The following is a 20,073-nucleotide window of genomic DNA, read 5'->3' as shown; positions in this document are numbered from 1 at the left end:
AGTACCGAGATTTCCAAAAAAGCTCTGCTCAGACCGCAGATTTTAGGCTAAATCAATCAGTACTGCTTGAGGGCACTACATCCTGGCATGCTTTGTTACAGCAATAACTGGCACTGAGGCGCTGTTCAAACAAGACAGCAGATCCTGATATGTACACAAGCTGCAAGGAGGATTAACATGGCAGAGGATAACCACAGTGTGACACTTGGCTTGTCAACACGGACGTCAAGGGCAACACAGTGACAGCTCCACAAAGCCAAAAGAAATTAAAGCCTGGGAGAAGACTGTACAGTAAACCCCCAACAAACAAAAAACAATCCGAGGAGGCCGGAGAAATGGCTCAGCCTTTAAGAGTCCTCGGTGTTCTTGAAGAGGCCCAGAGGTCAGTTCCCAGCACCCACCCATGTAGGGTGGACCACAAATGCCTGTAACTCCAGCGCTGAGGGAGTCCTGTTGTGGGATATGTTGTTTGTCTTCTGACAAGAAAACTTGCCAGATCAGTGGGCAGAGCTAGTCACTAGTTAACCAAAGAGGCTGGGCAGTGATGGCACATGCCTTTAATCCCAGCACTCAGGAGGTGTAGACAGGAAGTGATAAGGTAGGGTGCAGACAGCATCTCAACCCCTTTCGGATGCAGGAAGGGGACGGGTAGGAAACAACTAGCAGTTGCTCCCAGTTCTCTGATTTTTCAGGTTTTTACCCCAGATCCGACTCCTGGTTTTTATTGATTAAGATTAATTAGATTCACATTTCATCTGGTGTCCAACTTTTGGAGCACGAATTCACAAAATAGCCGCTTGCCCATGGTTTTGCAGTCACCGGCACCCACCAGAGCTGCACATGGCGGGAACCACACCAGGCGCAGTCACCACACCACCAGCTACCCTCCTTCATTCCCCCAAAGTCTGGGATTTTTCTGTTGTAGCCTCTCTACAGGTCAAACGCCACCTGAGTCAGCAGCTTTCACGCATTCCCTAGTGCAGACAGACACCTGGCTCTTTGGCTTCTTTTCCCCCATGGGTTGTGGACTTTTCCTGGACCCCAGCGGCAGCTGTCCTCAGTCAAGCTGTTCCCTGCCTGTGCGCTCCATTCTCCACTGGTATTAAAGGCATGCGCCACCATCGCCCAGTTTGGTTTGATTATTCTTGTTTTATCCCTAAAAATGTCGGTTGATATGAATGCCAAGACACAGAAAAAGTTACTAAAGAAAATCATGCCATTCTGACTCTTAAGTTACAAGATTTAAGAGATATTCAGATAAAGACAGAGGAATTTAAAGAAGAACCAACCTCAACATTACATTATAAGATTGGGGGGGGGGCTGGAAAGATGGCTCAAAGAAAAGCACTGACTGCTCTTCCAGAGGTCCTGAGTTCAACTCCCAGCAACCACATGATGGCTCACAGCCATCTATAATGAGATCTGGTGCCCCCTTCTGGCCTGCAGGCATACATGGAAGGAAATATATATACACATATCATGATATATATATATATAATAAATCTTTAAAAAATTAAAAATAAAGATTAGAGAGGAACAGCCCAAGGTTTTCAAACAACCAACCTTAATTTATCCAGAGATTTAAGGAAGCAATAGTTTGATACGGTATACATTCACCTCTTGTGAAGCAGATGTTAAATTCATGGTCAACTAATAATAGAATTATTGCACAAGACTGGAGAGACTTGGTTAGAGCAATATTGCAGTCTGGTCCCCAACTGTAGTGGAGGACATGGCGGAAAGTGAGGCTAGGACCACTGAACAATGAAGTAGGGCTAGAGGGATAGAGGGATAGAAATTTCCCCAAGATCAGCTTCGTGGAGAGGGTGATTATGCTGATGTACAGAGAGAGTCTCCTATGATGACCACACCTTGGCTCTACGCCATGCAGCAGTTTTGAATTCTTGGGACAACAGAACTGAAGAAGTCGGAAAGAGAACTGAGTCATTTACTAAAGTTATAAAGACCCAAAAGAAATTTTCACTGATTTATTTTTTTACAAAAATTAACTTTAGCTGTGAATGGAATGATACCAAATTTAGAAGACAGACAAATAATAATTGATTCTTTGACTTTTGAAAATGCTAATTCACAATGCAAAAGGATAAATAGGTCTGGATCCAAGATATAGTCAATATTGAATGTCATCATCATGATGATAATTGGATAGGACGGGTGATTTCCAGAGGCTTGAAGAAAAATCAAAATTTCAGATGTTTTAATTGTGGCAAACAAGATCGCCTAAAAAGGGATTGTAGACAGGGCATTCCTAGAAACAATGTTTTTGGAGCCTGTCGGGTTACTTGCTCTGTAGACCAGGCTGACATCCAACTCACAGAGATCTGCCTGTCTCTTCCTCCCTAGTGCTGGGATTAAAGGTATGCACCACGATGGCTCGGCAACAATGTTAGATTAGTAGAAACATTGTTTCTAGGAATGTTTCTAGAAACAATGTTTCTTCTATTCTAAACAGAAGGCCCTTTCCTTCTGGAGTACACAGTAGGTGTGGCAAAGGCCTACACTGGATCAATGAAAGCAGATCAGCAAGGGACAGACAAGGTAACCCTTTGACACGGGAAAACACTTTGGGGGGCTCTCAAAGGCCCCCATGTCAAATTCAGTTCAATCATTTTCTGTCACAGAGCAATTAAAGGACCTAAGGTCTATTGTAAAAAAACATACTGCTCTGGATGACAGAACAGATTTAGAAGATAAAACAAAAATTTCAGGAGAAACTACAAGGTAAATATTATAAAGATTAGCTATTGAGCAAGAGAGACCTCTTGGTTAGAAGAGGTGATAGTTCACCAAACAGCATGATCATTCAAATTAAAAATAGTTTTAACTTATAAAACTAGCAAATGCTTTTCATTTGATCAGACATAACTTGCCAAAAGGGAATCTCCCCAAATTTAGGGTTGGGGCAGGGTTTTGTTTTTGTCTTTTCAGGAGAATGAAGGCATCCAGCTATGGAATCTGAAGACTACTGAACAAATAAGACACCTGAAGAAAAAGCATGAATCTTCTAGAGAAAGTGACCCAAGAAAAAGAATAAATTGTCTATTGGTATATCACATTTCCAACACAATAAAATTTCATAAATCTTCCCAAATGTTTGCTTCTGCTGTTCTCTACAGACACATAATGCAAATGGTCTTTATGTAGTTCAAGTCCAATTAAAAATTAAAGCTAGCTTTGGAGTGGGAGCATGGCTTTCTCCTTCTCTAAACCCAAACATGCTTATTAGAAGAAAATCCAAAATCTTTGTATCATGTCAGAAAAGCCACCTAATATGGGACAGGAGAATAACAAAAATTAGCAACTATTCTATCACCACTAATCTCATAATTCTTTGGTTTTATTTTGATATTTAACACTTTTCTTTTTTAAAAATATTTATTTATTTATTATGTATACAATATTCTGTCTGTGTGTATGTCTGCAGGCCAAAAGAGGGCACCAGATCTCATTACAGATGGTTGTGAGCCACCATGTGGTTGCTGGGAATTGAACTCAGGACCTCTGAAAGAACAGGCAATGCTCTTAACCACTGAGCCATCTCTCCAGCCCCAATATTTAACTTAGAGTATAATATTATCTAAAAAATTATAATGAATATATACATTAAACTTTTTGTCATGATATTAATGGTCATATAAAGTACTAATTCTAAGAAGGCTTCATCTAGCTTTCTGTATATGACTTCGGTTTGAGTTTCTATCAGGTAACTAGGAATTAAATTTTTGTACTCTTGATGTACATAACAAATTATAGTCCTTTACCCTCTTCAAGATCTGCTACACATGACATTTAAAATGTTTAAGTTTTCTGCAGTGAACTATGACCATGCCTAACAGCAACCTTTGAAGTCTCCAAAAGGAGGAGCGGGCCCCACAATGACAATTCCACCAGAACCATGATAACACCACTAAGCTGACAAACATCACCCATAGATCAGCTTTGGACTACAAACTGCTCAGGACCATTTCAAGACAACTAGCTGAGATGGTCCAGCCTCACAGACTACTCTACCTAGGACTTCACACAGACAATGCACTTTTCCATTACACAGAACCTGGACAACAAGTGATACAGCCAGCTTTCCAAGGACTTGATCATTATCCAATATTTTCAGAGTCCCCTACAGATGCCATTGCCCCCCCCCCCAGACAGCGGGGAATAATTTTTCCCAGGACTTGATAATTATCCAATATTTTCAGAGTCCCCTACAGATGCCATTGCCCCCCCCCCCAGAGAGCGGGGAATAATTTTTCCCAGGACTTGATAATTATCCAATATTTTCAGAGTCCCCTACAGATGCCATTGCCCACTCCCCCAGACAGCAGGGAATAATTTTAAGAACACAATGCCCACATTCCCAAGAGGTAGGGTGAGCATTTTTTTTGGTCATTCAATGGGCTATGGATCTTACTTATTGTTAGGGGGGTTAGTTACAAGTTGTTATTGGTAACGGTCAGTAATAAACTGAACAAAGGAGATTAGATTCAGGAATATTGTTCTGAAAAGAAAAGGGGGATATAAAAATATATAGGAAATAGAAGATGAAAGGGTAAATTATTGAATCTACCTTTAAACCAGAAAAGCTACTAGTCTTAAATATTTTACACTAGAATGGATTTTTGTATATTGATACCAATTTGGGGTTATTTTTGTTAGAATATACTGTACATACATTTCTACTCTTGTTTAAGGTATAGTAACCTATACAGATCATTTAACAATGTAAAGAAAACTTCTAGTCCTTGAAAATCATCATTACAAGCTATTATATTATATTAAAGAAATGTAGGTTAGTAGTCAGTCACCTTTTACAATCAAACTTGTAGTCATATTAGGTGTTTTCGGGGTCAAGCAGAGATAATTTTTAGATAGGCATGTCATCTTCAAACATTTCAGAGAGCTACAGAATATGGCATTTATGTTTTAATAACAGAAGGTTCTTTTTTTTATGACACTGAGACATGTCTGCTCCTGGCAGCACCAGAGAAGATGATGGACATCAAAGAAATTCTATATGAAATTTACTTTCTTTGTGGCAAAAGATAGCCACTGGGCAAGAAACTGCCCTTGCCTCAACTGCTAACAGTGTACTGTCCAAATTGGATAAGCAAGACACAAAAGAAAGTGATTGCCAAACTTTTTCAAGACAAGGTAGGACAGCCCTTCAGAGTATACCGTTTCACAGAAAAGTCTGTCAGATATTCCAGGATGATAGACTTAAGATGGATACCCCAACATTACAGAGAAACCTTGGGTGACTGTCCAGGCAGCCAGCTGTTTCTGTCATTTCTCACATTTTTTGGAAGTCGCTTGTTTGCACTTACTGCTTACACAGGTATTATTATTTCCTTCTTGGGTCTCTCATGGAGTTGAAGACTAGATAGTCACAGTTTTCCTCGTTAACAAATTTAGAAAAGAAACTCACAAAAGAGGTATAAAGTGTATAAGGTTGAGAGATATAAAAAGATAGTTTTGGTTGATAATGTACAGGATTAGAAAGTGAATTAGGTACAACACTTTGGACTCACCAACGTATGATATTTTCTCTGAATTTGTCAAATGTTAGTGGACTAGACATTGTTAATGTAATTATTGCCTTATATAACTGTATATAATTATTGTACTTATTGTATATAGTTTTTCTATGTTGGTTAAAACCTTTGCTTTCCATTTAGACAAAAAGGGAAAAATGTTGTATGATTCTTTGCTTGTGTTCTGACAAATAAAACTTGTCTGGAGATCAGTGTGGAGCTAGCCACTAGCTAACCATAGAAGCTGGGCCATGGTGGCATATGCCTTTAAATCCCAGTACTCGAGAGGTGCAGACAGGAAATGCTGAGGTGGGGTGTAGACAGGATCTCAACCCCTTTTGGATGCAGGAAGGAGGCAGGTAGGAAGCAACTGGTAGCTGCTCCTTTGTTTTTTTGATCATTCACGTTATTACCCTGATAATCTGACTCCTGGTTTTTACTAAGATTAATTAGATAAATGCTTCAGAATCTCACACCATCTTCTGGCCTTTGGAGGCAGGCATACAAACAAAAAAAAATTAAAAAATAATAGCTGGGCATGGTGGCACATTCTTTAGTCCCAGCACTTGGAAGGCAGAGACAAGTGAACCTCTACGAGTTCCAGACCAGTCTGCTTTACATAGTGAGTTCTAGGACAGCAAGAGCTACATAGTGAGTCCCTGTCTCAAAAAACAAACCAAAATAAATGAATAAATAAGAGAAAACAATCAAATATTACAAAAGCATGAATGTAAAGGTGTAATGTAATGTAAATGATCATGTGTGCTGTACACATTCACAGTTTCTGTCGGCACCAGGCATGCATATGATGCGTAGACATACATGCAGGCAAAATAGCCATCTACATATAAATACAAAAAATACTAATAAATACATATATAATACTAATATATACGTATATATAACATATGTAAATATATAAATACTAACACACATATATTGTGTGTTTATGTATATATATACTATATATATATAGTGTATATATTTTTTCAAGATAAGGTTTCTTTGTATAGCCCTGCCATTCCAGAACTTGCTCTGTAGACCAGGCTGGTCTCAAACTCAGAGATCTGCCTCTGCCTCCTGAGTGCTGGGATTAAAGGTGTACACCATCATGTTTGGCCAGTAATAATACTTTTAAAAGGCAACTATTTTAAATAGCTGAGAGCTGAGCAGGTACATCACTGAAGATGCCCCAAATGGTTCAGCACTGCTGAAATGGGCTCTAGGCCACTTGTAACCAAGTAAACACACAATAAAATTACAGTAATGCTCTAGTAGTCACTCAAAGGAATGAATCGAGGTTTTTGCACTGATAATATCAAGTCTCAGGATAAACAGTATCAAGAAACCGTATTCACAGTCAGTAGGAAAATACACGATCATTACCTACCCAGATTGTCACTGCCTTGGGTCCACCAGCATTCCTGGGGACATGACAAACAGGAAGGTATGCACATAGTTAAAACAAGAAAGACCCTACATCGCCATCGACTGTATTATAGTGATGTGCAGTCACATGCTGCTTGATAATGGCTGCATTTTGAGAAATGCAGGGTTAAGAAGTGAATGATGAGCCAGGCAGTGGTGGTGCACGCCTTTAATCTCAGCACTCAGGAGGCAGAGGCAGGCTGATCTCTGTGAGTTCAAGGCCAGCCTGGTCTACATAAGGAGTTCCAGGACAGCAGGGATACTAAATGAGACTATGTCTTAAGAAAAAGAAAAGAAGGGCTGGAGAGATGGTTCAGAGGTTAAGAGCACTGGTTGCTCTTCCAGAGGTCCTGAGTTCAATTCCCAGCAACTATATGGTGGCTCACAAACATCCATAAAGAGATTTAGTGCCCTCTTCTGACCTGCAGGCAGAACACTGTATACATAATCAATAAATAACCTTTAAAAAAAGAAAAAGAAAAGAAAGAAAACTTCAGTGAAAAATACAAAAGCAATGAGCATAAAAGTCAGGTTGTTGGTTGCCATTCTTTGGTGAATGGGGCCTCTGGGAGCAATGTGTTCTGTTTCTCAGCATGGGGCAGTACAGAGGTATTTGTGATGAGTCTCTGAGCGAAAGATACTCCTCTAGATGTCTGTTGTAGTTCACATTTTTAAAATTGTTTATGTGTATGTGGGTATGTGTATATGCAGGAATGCAGATGCCTTCAGAGGCCAGAAGAGGGCACCAGATGCCTGGAGCTGGAGTTACAGTTGTGAGCTGCCTGACCCAGGTACTGAGAACCAAACTCAGGTCCTCTGCATGAGCCCTCCCTGCCTCTGAAGGTCTGGAACAGCCTTCTCCCTTCTCCTCTGGAACTAAGCAATCCCTCTTCCATAGTAGCTCTGCTTCCTGTGTCCCTCTGGTTACCTGGGCTCTACCTCTGTCACACCTTACAAGGTGTTAGCAGACCTGTGTACTTGTGGCTTCCTTCACCAGTCTGCAGGTTCCTTAAAGACAGAGACCATGTGTGTCATCTCATAGGACTCCTGTGAACAGGTGGATGATGGGATAGCCAGACAGAATTCAAGCAGAAACAGTGCTGCTATAAACCCACCTTGACAGCAGGCAGCCCAGCTCCATTAGACCCTGAAATGTCCGCTCGGCTCTGCGGACTCTCCCCTTTTCCACTCTGCCTTGCCCAGGCGTCCTGCCCTAGCTTTCTAGGCTCAAGAAGTCCCAGCAGGCCTAGCGCTAGCCCTTACTCACTAGCTGTCTAAACCAAGATCCAGTTGAAAGCCACCCCAGCGGGTCACTCTCAGCTTCCCCATCCTTCCTCCTTCCCGCCATCTACAGGAGTGAGGACTCAGGAACTGATCCACTATTTTCTCTTCCCGGCCCTTCCCTCCAGTATTAGAACTTTCAGGCAGAGCTTCAAAGAAGCCCTATCCACATGAACAAAAGCTGAAGAGGGAGGGAATGAAGGGAGAGGTACATTCCCACTGCCCATCACCTACCGGAAGCCATTCTGTGGGTTCCTAGGGTTGACCAGGATGCAGTCCCAGGTACGACTGGAAGCATTCTGGAACAGGATCAGTTGCCCTTCCTCTCGAATCCGTTCATTTGAGACGTAGTCAGCCACCGACACCTCCTTCACCCGGAATGGGTTTGAGAACAAGTTGGTAACACTACTGAGGGTGTTGACGAGGCGTCCGAAGAACTGCATCCTCCGTGGGGCAGGTGGGGGATCCAGCCTGCCCCCTCACTCTGGAAGAACATAAGGTCTCTGGTCAGTTGGACAAAGTCTCTCATGCCCACCTACAGGTGTTCCGCATGGGCACTCCATCATCCCCACAGCTCTGGGCCCTAATTCTGGACCAGCAGGAACCTGAGAAGGAAAGAAACGGCCCTAAGGGGACCAGCAGGTCTGATGGAAAGTTCTAGAGTCCCAGGCCAAGGACCACTCTGACAGAAAATTGTTGCTGACAGTAAGGACAGCGGGTGTGGATGTGCTGTCTGGGGCAAGGCCTGGGCAAGTGAACAGCTTCTCACCTCCAAGTCAAAGATGACATTCTGCAGATAGCAACTCTCAGCATGCGCATGTCGATCCCACAAGCAGAGCCAAGGGCCCCTCTCTACGAGACACCAGACTGCACCACTAGGAAGGGGGCAGGGAGTGACTGCCTCTGCACCCTGTCACTGGTTTCTCACAGAGCTCCGAAAGCAGAGACCGGTCCTCGGGATTAAAGTAAACTCAGGCTCAGACACGCCAAGTGTGTGTTTGGGGATTTGTGAACATAGAGATGTGTGCCAATGTCTGCACGTGCTTGTGGGACCAGGGCCAATTTGCAGGTGCTTCCCACCTTGTTGTTGAGACAGGGTCTCTCACTGACCTGGAACTCACCAAGAAAGCCAGATGGGATAGCAAGTGAGTCCCAGCACCTCCTGTCTGTCTCTCCAGCACCATGATCCCAACTGCAGGCAGCTGTGCCCAGCTTTTCTTGTTTGTTTGTTTTTTGGCTGTTGGGTTTTTTTGTTGGGTTTCTTTGTGTAACCGTCCTGGCTGTCCTAGAACTCACTTTCTAGATCAGGCTGGCCTCAGACTCACAGAGATCCACCTGCATCTGTCTTCCAATTGCTGGGATTAAAGGCGTGGCCACCACCGTACAGCTGCCCAGTTTTTTCACATGTAGGCTGGGGATGAACTCAGGTCCTCACACTAGAATGACTGAGCTATCTCCTTAGCTGAGATTTTTTTTAAAAAAACTACAAATTCAGTCAGAGTTTCTACTACAGGGTTTCAGTTTAGATCAGAGTCTTGGATTTGTGTGCCGTGTACATTAGGGATGGAACCCAGGGTCCCACATCCATTAGGCTGCACCCCCAGTCCCAGAGTTAGAGATGTGTGTTTTCCTAGGCTCTCAGAAAGCACACTACCTTCCCCAGAGGCCACCCTCTAACTCGGAGTCAACATGTCACCTGCTGAAAGAGTAGGTCAGACAGCACGGACAGAGCACCGCGCTATGGATGTCCCGAGGGAGGTGGCACCTGTGTGGAGACCAGTTCTCAGCCTTGTTCTGCTCTGGACCAAGGTAGAAAAAGAGGACTGACCTTGGAGATGGGATGGAGACAAATCAAGTGGCCTACAGAGTGAGCTAAGAACAGAACCGGGTCAGTCATGACGCCACCTCAGAGCTTCCCTTTCCAGATTCAGCAGCTGCAGTCAGAAAGCGCTCATGGAGAATTCCAGAAATAAGACATTCATTAGTTGTAAATGTTATGCTCTTCCAGATGCATGGCGAAGGCAAACCACCCTGGTGTCCCTCACCTAGGTGCACACACAAACCCTTTCCACGACTTACACTACAGACACATCACCTGTCAGTCACCTAGCAACCTGCTTCCTTCTCAGACAGTTGTGGCACTGCGGTGCTTGTGCCCAGGTGGCCCTGGTGCTAATAACGGCATCAAGAGCAGGCACTGTTGGCAGTGTGCTTGTCTGGCATAAACTAAAGACAAAGCCCAGAGTTTGCAAACCGTAGCAGTGCATAAACTGGGCATGCTCATGCACACCCATAATCCCAGCACCACTCCAGGGGTGGAGTACAGGGGCATCCGGGCCCACATGGTGAATTCGGGGCTAGCCTGGCACCTGGAAGACAGTGCTGTTCTAATGCTATCTCTATTTAGTCACCCCACCCCCGTTTTATAGATAAGGAAACTAAATCTTAGAGAATACAACTGTAGCTTCTATGACAATAGTGAGACGTGGTGGGAAGAACACAAGCCTTGGTCCTCTCCTTTAACACAGGGCAGTCATGCTTGGTGGCCCACACCTGATATCCCAGCACTCGGGAGGCAAGTGCAGGGGGTCAGCCTGGGCATGTAACACATTCCAGGCCAGTTCTGAGTATGCGGTAAGACTCTATCTTGATGAATCAAAGTAGGCAGGGCTGGAGAGGGGGTTCAGAGGTTAGGGGCACCGGCTGCTCTTCCAGTTCCCAGAACCCACATGGCAGCTCACAACCATCTGAAACTCCAGTTCCAGGGGATCTGGCACCCTCTTCTGCCTCCACAGATGCCAGGTATTCACATGGTGCACAGACACACATGCAGACAAAATAAGTATACACAAAATAAAAATCAATAAACCTTTAAGAACAGTAAGACAAAAGGCTCGATAAAATAAGACAATAAGAAAAACTTTACATGATCTCACTTATATGTGGGACTAAATTCAAATAAAAAAATTGATCAATGGCTATTGAGTCAAGAAATAGAACAACATAGATCAAAGGTCACAGCTGGGCATTGTGGAATATTCCTTTATATTGTGTGAATATATGTTTCTGTGATTGGTTTAATAAAGAAGCTGACTGTCCAACAGCTGAAGGGGACAAGCTTAGGGCAAGAGAGCCAAACTGAGACTGCTGGGAGGAAGAAGGGTGGAGTCAGGGTTCTCAGCAGATGCAGAAAGAAGCAAGATGGGCATGCCGTCCTGAGAAAAGGTATTGAGCTACACGGCAAAGCATAGATAGGAAATACGGGTTAATTTAAATCTGAGAGTCAGCTAGTAAAAAGCCTGAGCTACTGACTGAGCATTTACAGTTAATACTAAGTTTCTGAGTGGTTAGGTGAGCGCAGCTGCCAGCACAGGAAAACTCCACCTACGGAGTGTAGAGGCACAGGTCAGCACTCAGGAGGCAAAGGCGGATGGATCTCTGAGTTCAAGGCTAGCTTGGTCTACATTGTGAGTTCCAGAGTAGTCAGGGCTACAAAGAGAGACTCTATAAAAAAAAAGAAAAAAAAAAGAGAGAGAGAGATCAAAGATCACAAAATAGCAGAGAGTAAATGAATCTGGACAGACAACATAAGGTTATGATTAAGAGTAAGACTACCATGGTGACAAGGTGGCTTGGCACATTAAGGAACTTACAGCCAGGCCTGTCAACCTAGGTTGATCCTTCAGACTCACAGGGGTAAGGAGAGGACTGACTTAAGTTGTCCTCTGGCTCCCATGTATATAATGTAACACACACATGCACACATACACACACACACACAAATGCACACAAACACAGACAATAAAATGGTAAAATGTAATAAAAATCATATACATGTTCATTGTAGTAACAACTGTTTTCGGATATACTTAGGAATCCATCCCATGAACACAAGAACACAAAACAAGCATTCAACTGGACTATTTGTCCAGCTTCATAGTCAAGATTTGTTGCTAAAAATGTAGACTTAAGAGGATCTTTACGTGCGCGCGCACACACACAAATAAATAAGTGAATACATAAACTTAAAAGTGCATGCGTGTGTAAGACAATGGACAGAACAACCATGCTATGCCACTAATATCCTTCCATTATGTGGGTCCAAGAATCAAACTTAAGTTGTCAGGCCTGGCAGCAAATGCCTTTCCCACTGAGATATCTTACTGGCTCCCCAACACTTTTAAAGAAAACAATCTTACAAGGCCGGTGGCTCACACTTATGATCCCAGCCCGTGGGAAGCTGAAGCAGTTGGATCACCATGGGTTCAAGGTCAGTCTGATCTCACAATGAGCTCTAGAACAGAATGGACTACAAAATACAACAAAAATCAAATAACAACAAAAATCTCTCTTCTTACACCCCAGCAAGTTCTCTGCGTGTTATTGGGGCATGTGCGTGTTCAGGTACACATGTACGTGTGAGTGAAGATGTGCATAAGGGCCAGAAGTTAACTCAGGGGCCATTCCCCATCTACATTACTTTTGAGATAAGGTCTCTCATTGGCTCCTGGGGTTAACCAGTTAGGCTGTGTGGCATGCAAGTTCCAGGGACCTTGCCAGTTCCAGAACTGCAAGTACATGGTGCCACTGGGAACTGAACTCAGATCCTCAGACTTGTAAGGTGAGCATCTTACTGACTGAACTGTCTCCCCAGCAAATTCTATGTGACTGTCATACCGGGCATGCCCAGACTTCCTTGGGCCCCATCCTGGAAGTCTATGCATGTTCATCCCTTCTGCACAGCCACCCCCAGCACCATTATCCTCACTTTACATAGGAGGACACCAAGTAACAGAAAGGTTAAGTGACATGCCCGAAGTCACACAGCTGACAGGGTGAGGCATGAGTGCTGCGTCCTCTGTGAGAGACTCCAAAGCAAGCCTCTCACCCCTGCACGAAGTACACGAAGTACAGCTCGATTCAACTTTCTTTTCTCCTTCCTTCCTTCCTTCCTTTCTTCCTTCCTTCCTTCCTTCCTGTTTTGTTTTGTTTTGGTTTGGTTTTGTGATAGGGTTTCTCTGTGCAACCCTTCCTGTACAGGAACTTGCTCTGTAGACCAGGTTGTCCTAACTCACAGAGATCCACCTGCCTCTGCCTCCCATATGATGGGATTAAAGTTTTCTATCAAGTTTCTTATGACAAAAGTCCACTGAGAAAATACTTTGCACATTTTTTGTAAAGAACTGGCCAGATGGCTCACTGGGTAAAGGCAGTTACTGATGCAAGCCCAGAAACCTGACTTCACCCCCTGGAGGCCATGCTAAGGTGGAGGGGGTGAGACAACTCCATGAAGTTGTCCTCTGATTCCACATGTCCATCATAGCGTGCACTCCACCCCCCCACACACATAAAAAGTAAATTAAATCCAAATAAAAAAGACAATAGATAAAAGAAGCATAGCAGGATGTCTGGAGGTGAAGGTCGTGCTTTTGTGGGTAATAAATACTGTTGCTTTTCTTGATTTCCCAAATGGCACACAAGATTACTATGGCTTTATGGAAAGCAGGTGTGCAGTCTGGGCTGCGTGTCAGGCCTAGCTCAGAGGAGCTACAGCTTCATGCAGATTTGCCAGCGGCCAGGCCCGATGCGGAACAGTGTTCCAGGGAGGGCAGAGAGCCGCGAGAACACCCGAGAGCCCTGCTGGTCTAACCACTCGCCAGTGGGACCAGCAGGCTCCCTTAGAGGAAGGGCCCCACCCCAGCACCCTCTAGTAGAGACACTGCCCCGTGCTGAAAGGCCTGGCTTCCATTCAACCTGCTGGGGCCAGGGTGACACCATGATGTAACTAGGGAAAAGGCCAGGACACCAGCCCCCTGTGACAATTCTAACAGCAGCCATTGTTCTCAACAGCTGAAGAGAGGAAATGCAGCCTAGGGACCTGGGGGTCACATCCTGGAACAAGCATGCATGAATGGCCAGGGATGCTACACAGCCTTTCTCTTGCCATCCTGTCCCTGCCACCTCAGGGCCCGGCTAGGTCCTTCCAGGCTAACTACCAGGGAGAATTCAGACTGGGAACAAGCAGCTCCCAGAACCTGTAAGGATCTTCCACTAGGTGCCCCCCTCCTCACCTGGTGGGCTTGCTTCTTACAACTCCTATGTTCCTATAACACTCATTTTTTACAACTGACCTTTCTGTTCTGTGCCAGAGCTGGCTCCTTGATGGGGCATCTTACACAGACTGCCTGTTTCCGGGTGTAAGTGCTACAAGTTAAAAGAGAAAAGCAAGACCTGTCCATGGAGATGGTGCCACCGCTCACTCCAGCACTGTGTGGTCAAGCTCTGTGTCTCTCATCCACCTGGTCAGGGCCCAGTGACCTGCTTGGTTTGTTTCTGGAAGAAGGTGTCTGTGGGATCTGAGACTCTCCTGGAGGAACTGAAGACAGGAAGGCCAAAGACTAGTAGACTCACGACAGAGATAGGGAACTTACATCCAGGGAGGGCCTCAAATGGAGGGTTTAAAAGACAAGGCCACCAAAATGAAAAACAAAAGCCCTGGAGGGACCCTGGAAGAGTCTTCAGTTCCCCAGAAGGGGATACATGGGTTCATGAGGGCCAGCCAGGCCCAGGCTCTGTTCCGAGTGCACAATCCCTGGGACATTAGAGGACAGGGGTCAAGTTCTAAGGGAAAGACAGAAGGCACCTAAGGGGGGGTGGGGAGAGCCCCCCCCCCCAGCCTGTACAGCAGAGGGAATGGGTAGGACGGAGGCCTGCATGGCCACCATGGACAAGCATGTTATCTGGTCTGGCTGAGGAAGATCTGCATCCGCCTCAGTCACGAAGGTCCTTGGGCAGGGCTCAGGAGAGACAGGAGCTGTGCCACTCTTTGGGGCCACTCTCTTGCTAAGGTTACCAGGCTGTTTGTCTGGCCTCCTCACTCTTGGATGGGTTCAGGCAGAAGCTGCTAGGTGGGAGCCAGGACTCACCTAGTCCCTTCTATAGGATCCAGAATGTTCTCCCTGCTGACGCCAGAGCCCCTCCTTACCATCCTGGGTCCTTCGCTGCTCCAAAGGCAAAGCAAGCACTGGACTGGCCCCTGCCTACAGCTGGCATTCAAGACATTTCTAAATGGAGGTGTGTGAAGCCCAGGTCCTGGCCCAGTCTTACCCATATGGCTCCTCTGTGCCTATCCACAGGTAGACTACAGAGTGAATGACCATACTCCCCTGCTACATGACGGCACCTCCCCGCCAAATGGCCATACCTCCCTGCAGACCCTGTATGCCCCATGGATCTCCAACACTTCAGAGAAAACCCAAACTCCAGAGCCCATGTCAGAATCCCCAGAAGAGGGCCAGCCTGCACTACCCGCCCCCCACACCAGTCATTCAGCCCCAGCATCATCTCCCATAATGCCACTCTTGGCTTCAGTGTGCCTAGGCACTCCACACCCTCATTTCCTGGTCCATGTTACCCACTGCCCCACTTAACCTCTCTCTCCTGACAGATAAGAAGCGTGTACTCAAGTAAACCTCCCTCTCTTATCTCTCAAGACCCAGTTTGGGGGCCACCTCTCCCAGAAGCCCTCTTTTCTCTCAGCCTATCTCCTCTGCAACCCCAGACCATAGGGGTCCCTCACAAAGGAACCATGACACTGCTATTATTCCTTCTTCAAGGGCATGGCACCCATTTCCAGCAGCTGTCTGATAAACATTTAAGTTTATCATTAGCTTAACAAATCACCGGAAAAATGGGAACAAATGAATGTCTAGGAGCTACCGCCTGGCATCCCTGAAGTAACAAGCAGGCCCCTCCTCCTGCACATCAGAGGCCCCTCCTGCTGCACATCAGGCTTGGCTCTCCACAGAGAGAGGCAGCTGAACCCAGTCTTCCATTTTCCTCCGAGAAGCTCCTGCCTCACCAAACCGCAGCCACCACCAGGAGTACCAGAGGGCACTGAACTGGTTCCTCCTGGAAAAATCAGCTTCACTAGCCAGCAGGGTACCAAGAACCAAGCTCATTTTTAGCCTGCCATGAAAGCTGTCTAGTGATGGCACTGCCTCCACTTGAACCACACAGTCATAGAAGGAGGAGAAACAGGCCAAAATATCTGAGCAGATCTCAGATGATGGTTGTGGGGGCTTTTGGGCGCACACCCAATCACACAAAACTGCCTGTCACAACATGTGACATCATCCTCCTGAGCAGCTGGTGCCTCTCCTGTCCACCCCACTGCCATGGTTGCAGGTTGAGGACCTGAGGACCAATCCAGGTATGAGGCCTGTTGTCGCTGTACTTTTGTTTGTTTTTGTTTTTTTCCCCCCGAGACAGGGTTTCTCTATGGCTTTGGAGCCTGTCCTGGAACTAGCTCTTGTAGACCAGACTTGAACTCACAGAGATCCGCCTAGTCTATGCCTCCAGAGTGCTGGGATTAAAGGCGTGCGCCACCCTCTTGACTTCCTTCCTATAGCTTTCAATCTGTACACAATGTCCGAGAGTGTATGCCCTCCACACAGGCCACACTTACTTGTGTACATACATAGGGCGTTTAAGTGCAGAAGAATGCACACATAGGTACAGTATTTAGGTAGCTCCTTTTACTGTATCTTGGTGATAACACTCTGCTGGGCAAATAGGAAATCCCCTCTTAAGCATGCTACCATAATCACATAGAAGGGTGAGGAAATGCCCTAAGCACTGAGCCAACAGTAGGAACTTTATACTACATGACAGTCACATGGCTGGTGTCACACTGTGGGGCACAGATCCACTGACTTCCCAAAGGGCACAGGAGGACGAGCAGGGACGGCATCTGCCCCATAAGCAATGTGATTCAGCAACATGGTACACTGAACAGTGCCTGCCATTCCCCTCAGGTACCACAACTGCCCAGTATAGGCAGGATCAAGTCACATGACACTAGCTCAGGAACAAAATTCAAAGTACGATTTCTACTAAATGTAGACCTCTTCGTAACATTGTCAACTCCAAAAATCAAGTCAATCTATTAGACACTGGGAACCCTTAGAGCTGGAGAGGTGGCTCAGAAGTAAAGACTGGATGCTCTCGAAGAGGACCAGAGTTCAAGTCCCAGCACCCACATGGCAGCTCACAACCTTCTGTATCTCCAGTTCCAGGAGGTCCAGCCCCTAATTTTTCCCCAACACACATCTACACCAGGCACACATGGAGTGCACTTAGATGGAGGCAAAACACCCATATGCATTAAATAAAAATAAATCATTTTTAAAAATAATACACTGGGGACGCTCTCCACTGAAAATCCAGCTCCAAGCTCATGAGCACAGCCCTGGCAAGGGAGACCACTGGCCTCCCTTCCCCATGCTAAGTGGGAGCAGCACTGGCTACATCAATATTTGCTCAGTGGAAAACAAATGAACAGTAAAGGTAACATGAATAAAAGAGCCTGTGTAACGGGGTGATTAACAAACACTGAAAACATGAACAAAAGGAAATGTACTTCCGCTCCTCTCTCCCCCATCACCGGTCCCTTTCCCTTTCCATCCTGCCTATGACAACAGCAAAGCCATCACTTGTACAGGGCCACACCAGCCACTAGCTTTGTCTTCTACTGCTTCTCAAATACTGAGCCTCATGGCAGCCATAGTGGGCAGGAAATACAGTCCTGTCTGGGACAATGAGAAAGCTGAGACAGGGAGAGACGGGGAGAACAGGGCCTCCAAGTCCAGAAAGGCTGAGACAAAAACAAAACACTGAACTCGCCCAAGGGTGGAGCTTCAACAATGCCAAACCAAACCTGCCCAATCCTGTTGGGCTGGCAAGAGGGCAGGTGAGGGAACCTTAGAGGAAGGGTTAGTATTTGTTTGGGATCATGTGAGTAGCCCATTAAAAACACAGGCACAGATCCATGAGCCCTTGTGCCCTCCCAGTCTCACACCCAATCCCTGGCACAGTCACATAATCACCTGGGTCACAGGCTCCCTGTCACCAGCTTCCAGGTCATCTGTGGGAGCTGGAGGTAAACCCAGAATTGGGGGCTAGGAAAACTGGAGAGAACATTGGGGAGCAGATGAAAATCAAGAGGCACGAGAAAAGATAAGCAGGGAGTTAGAAATGGGGGAGACGGGGCGGGGGGACACAAAGGGGGGGGGCACAGGAAATAGGTGCCCTGGAGGAAATCGGGCAATAATTTACCGAGGCAGAAAACCAGGAGCACTTAGAAGCGTACAGCGAGGAGTTGGGGACAGGGGGCAGTCCAGGCTGTAAGCTGGGGCACTGAGCTGCGAAAAGGGTTAATTTAGGAAGTTAGGGAAACTAAGGGAGGCAACCGAGAAGAATGCGGCCACCGGATGGGAGTTGGGGACGCCAGGAGATCAAAGGACAGAAGCCGGGAGCACTAGGGGAGGGGGGAGCAGACAAGAGTTAACGGAGGCCGCGCCTCACAGTCGGAGACACGAGGCCGGCACTAAGCAGGGAGGGTCCAACTGGCAACTTCCGAGACAGGGGGGACCCAGAAGGTCTGTGTAGGGCCGTCAGGCCCCGCCCCCGCCGCGCCGTCACTCACCTCGGCTTACTCGGCACTGCTCCGCCCTCCTACTTCCGCAAAAAAACGCGCCCCGACCACCTGACGCCCCTTCGGCTCTCCACCAATCGACGGAGCCCATGCGACAGGCAGGCTGCGGCCCCGCCCCCAAGCCCGGCCGCACGGGCGGTCGGGCCCCTCCGTCTTCTATAACAGCCCAATGGAAGCCACTTCTGTTGCCAGAGGGCGGTCGAGATTCCCGTTGGAGCCAATCCTGCGTGGCTGATGGCGGCCATGTCTGCATCGGGCGGAAGGTCCTCGTGACGGCAGTTTGGCAGACGTGTTGATGAGGGGCAAGAGGCTACCCCTGACTCGCCCTGACTGCAAGCAACCCGGGGTAGTCCTGAACTTTTCTTCCTTCATGACAACTCATGAGGATAGTAATAAAGCCAACAAAACCACAAGACATAACCAGGAAAAACCTGCTTTGATTTTGCCAGGTTCTCCCAAGCCAGATTGCAAATCAAAATATGGGACTTCTGATTAGATTGAATTAAGACCAAAAACGTTAATGTTTGCACGTGGGCGCTTGTGTGGATGTCTTTTCCTAATCCCTCTTCACTTTTTTTTTTTTTTAAGACAAGGTCTTTGTTTGAACTTGGAGCTCACCCACTGGGCTAGCCATGAAAGCCCAGGAGTCCTCTTGTCTCCTCTGTCACAGCTTTGAGGTTATAAACACACATTTAGCTTTTTCGATGGATGCTGGGGATCAAACTCATGTCATCGTGACAGCTCAGCAAGCATTTCCAACTGAGCAGTCTACCCAGCCCCTAAACTGTGAGTGCTAGGTGATAAAGTTTAATTTGTTGTCCAGCATCCATAACTCAAGATATCAAGGAATGCTGGGTGTGGTCATTGCGTACCTGTAAGTCCAACCCTTATATGCTGGGGACTGGAAGATCAGGAGTTCAAACTCAGCCTCAACTAGTTCAGTTGGAGCCCAACCTGATACTGTCTTTAAATAAATAAATGTCTGGAAATAGCTTAGCACTTTTAGTAGAAAGTTGGTCAAATGATCTGTGTAAGGCTGAAAAGTGACATCAGGTGGGTAGATGGTGGTCATTGAGAAGACTCAACCCTGGTGCCTATCTATCTGGGATTTCATAAATGGCAGTTAAGATTAATAATGCTGATGTTGAGGATTGCTAGAGAAAAGCCAGGAGCCTGGGTTTGGTGACTCATTTGCTTCTGACTAAGCAGATCTCTTCCCCTTCTTCCTCCCTCCTGATTTGTCTGAATCTTTATATTCAGCCTGGAGCCAGAGACCTAACTAGATCTCCCAGACTGCTCTCTGTCCAAATGGAAAGT

General features: G+C 46.2%; 1 protein-coding gene across 4 annotated transcripts in view; it reads right to left on the bottom strand.

The window, feature by feature from the left end:
• Positions 1–18,884, bottom strand: part of Pla2g6 (phospholipase A2 group VI) — a 45,649-nt gene extending 26,765 nt beyond the window's left edge. For 2 of the 4 annotated variants that reach the window (XM_048454790.3, XM_087898979.1), the window contains exons 1-3: positions 18,378–18,722; positions 18,149–18,229; positions 8,496–8,745 (exon numbers count right to left, since the gene is read on the bottom strand). In XM_048454790.3, coding sequence (XP_048310747.1) covers positions 8,496–8,704 — 209 coding nt within the window. In that variant the 5' untranslated portion in view covers positions 8,705–8,745; positions 18,149–18,229; positions 18,378–18,722. Of the gene's footprint in view, positions 1–8,495; positions 8,746–18,148; positions 18,230–18,377; positions 18,723–18,747 lie in introns of those variants that run through there. The other 2 variants (XM_087898980.1, XM_048454791.3) reach the window with 2 other exon arrangements.
• Positions 18,885–20,073: the final 1,189 nt, after the last annotated feature.

Source organism: Myodes glareolus, chromosome 19 (assembly GCF_982192425.1).
Source record: "Myodes glareolus chromosome 19, mMyoGla1.1, whole genome shotgun sequence".
NCBI lineage: Eukaryota > Metazoa > Chordata > Mammalia > Rodentia > Cricetidae > Myodes > Myodes glareolus.
This window is presented reverse-complemented; position numbering and strand designations above follow the sequence as displayed.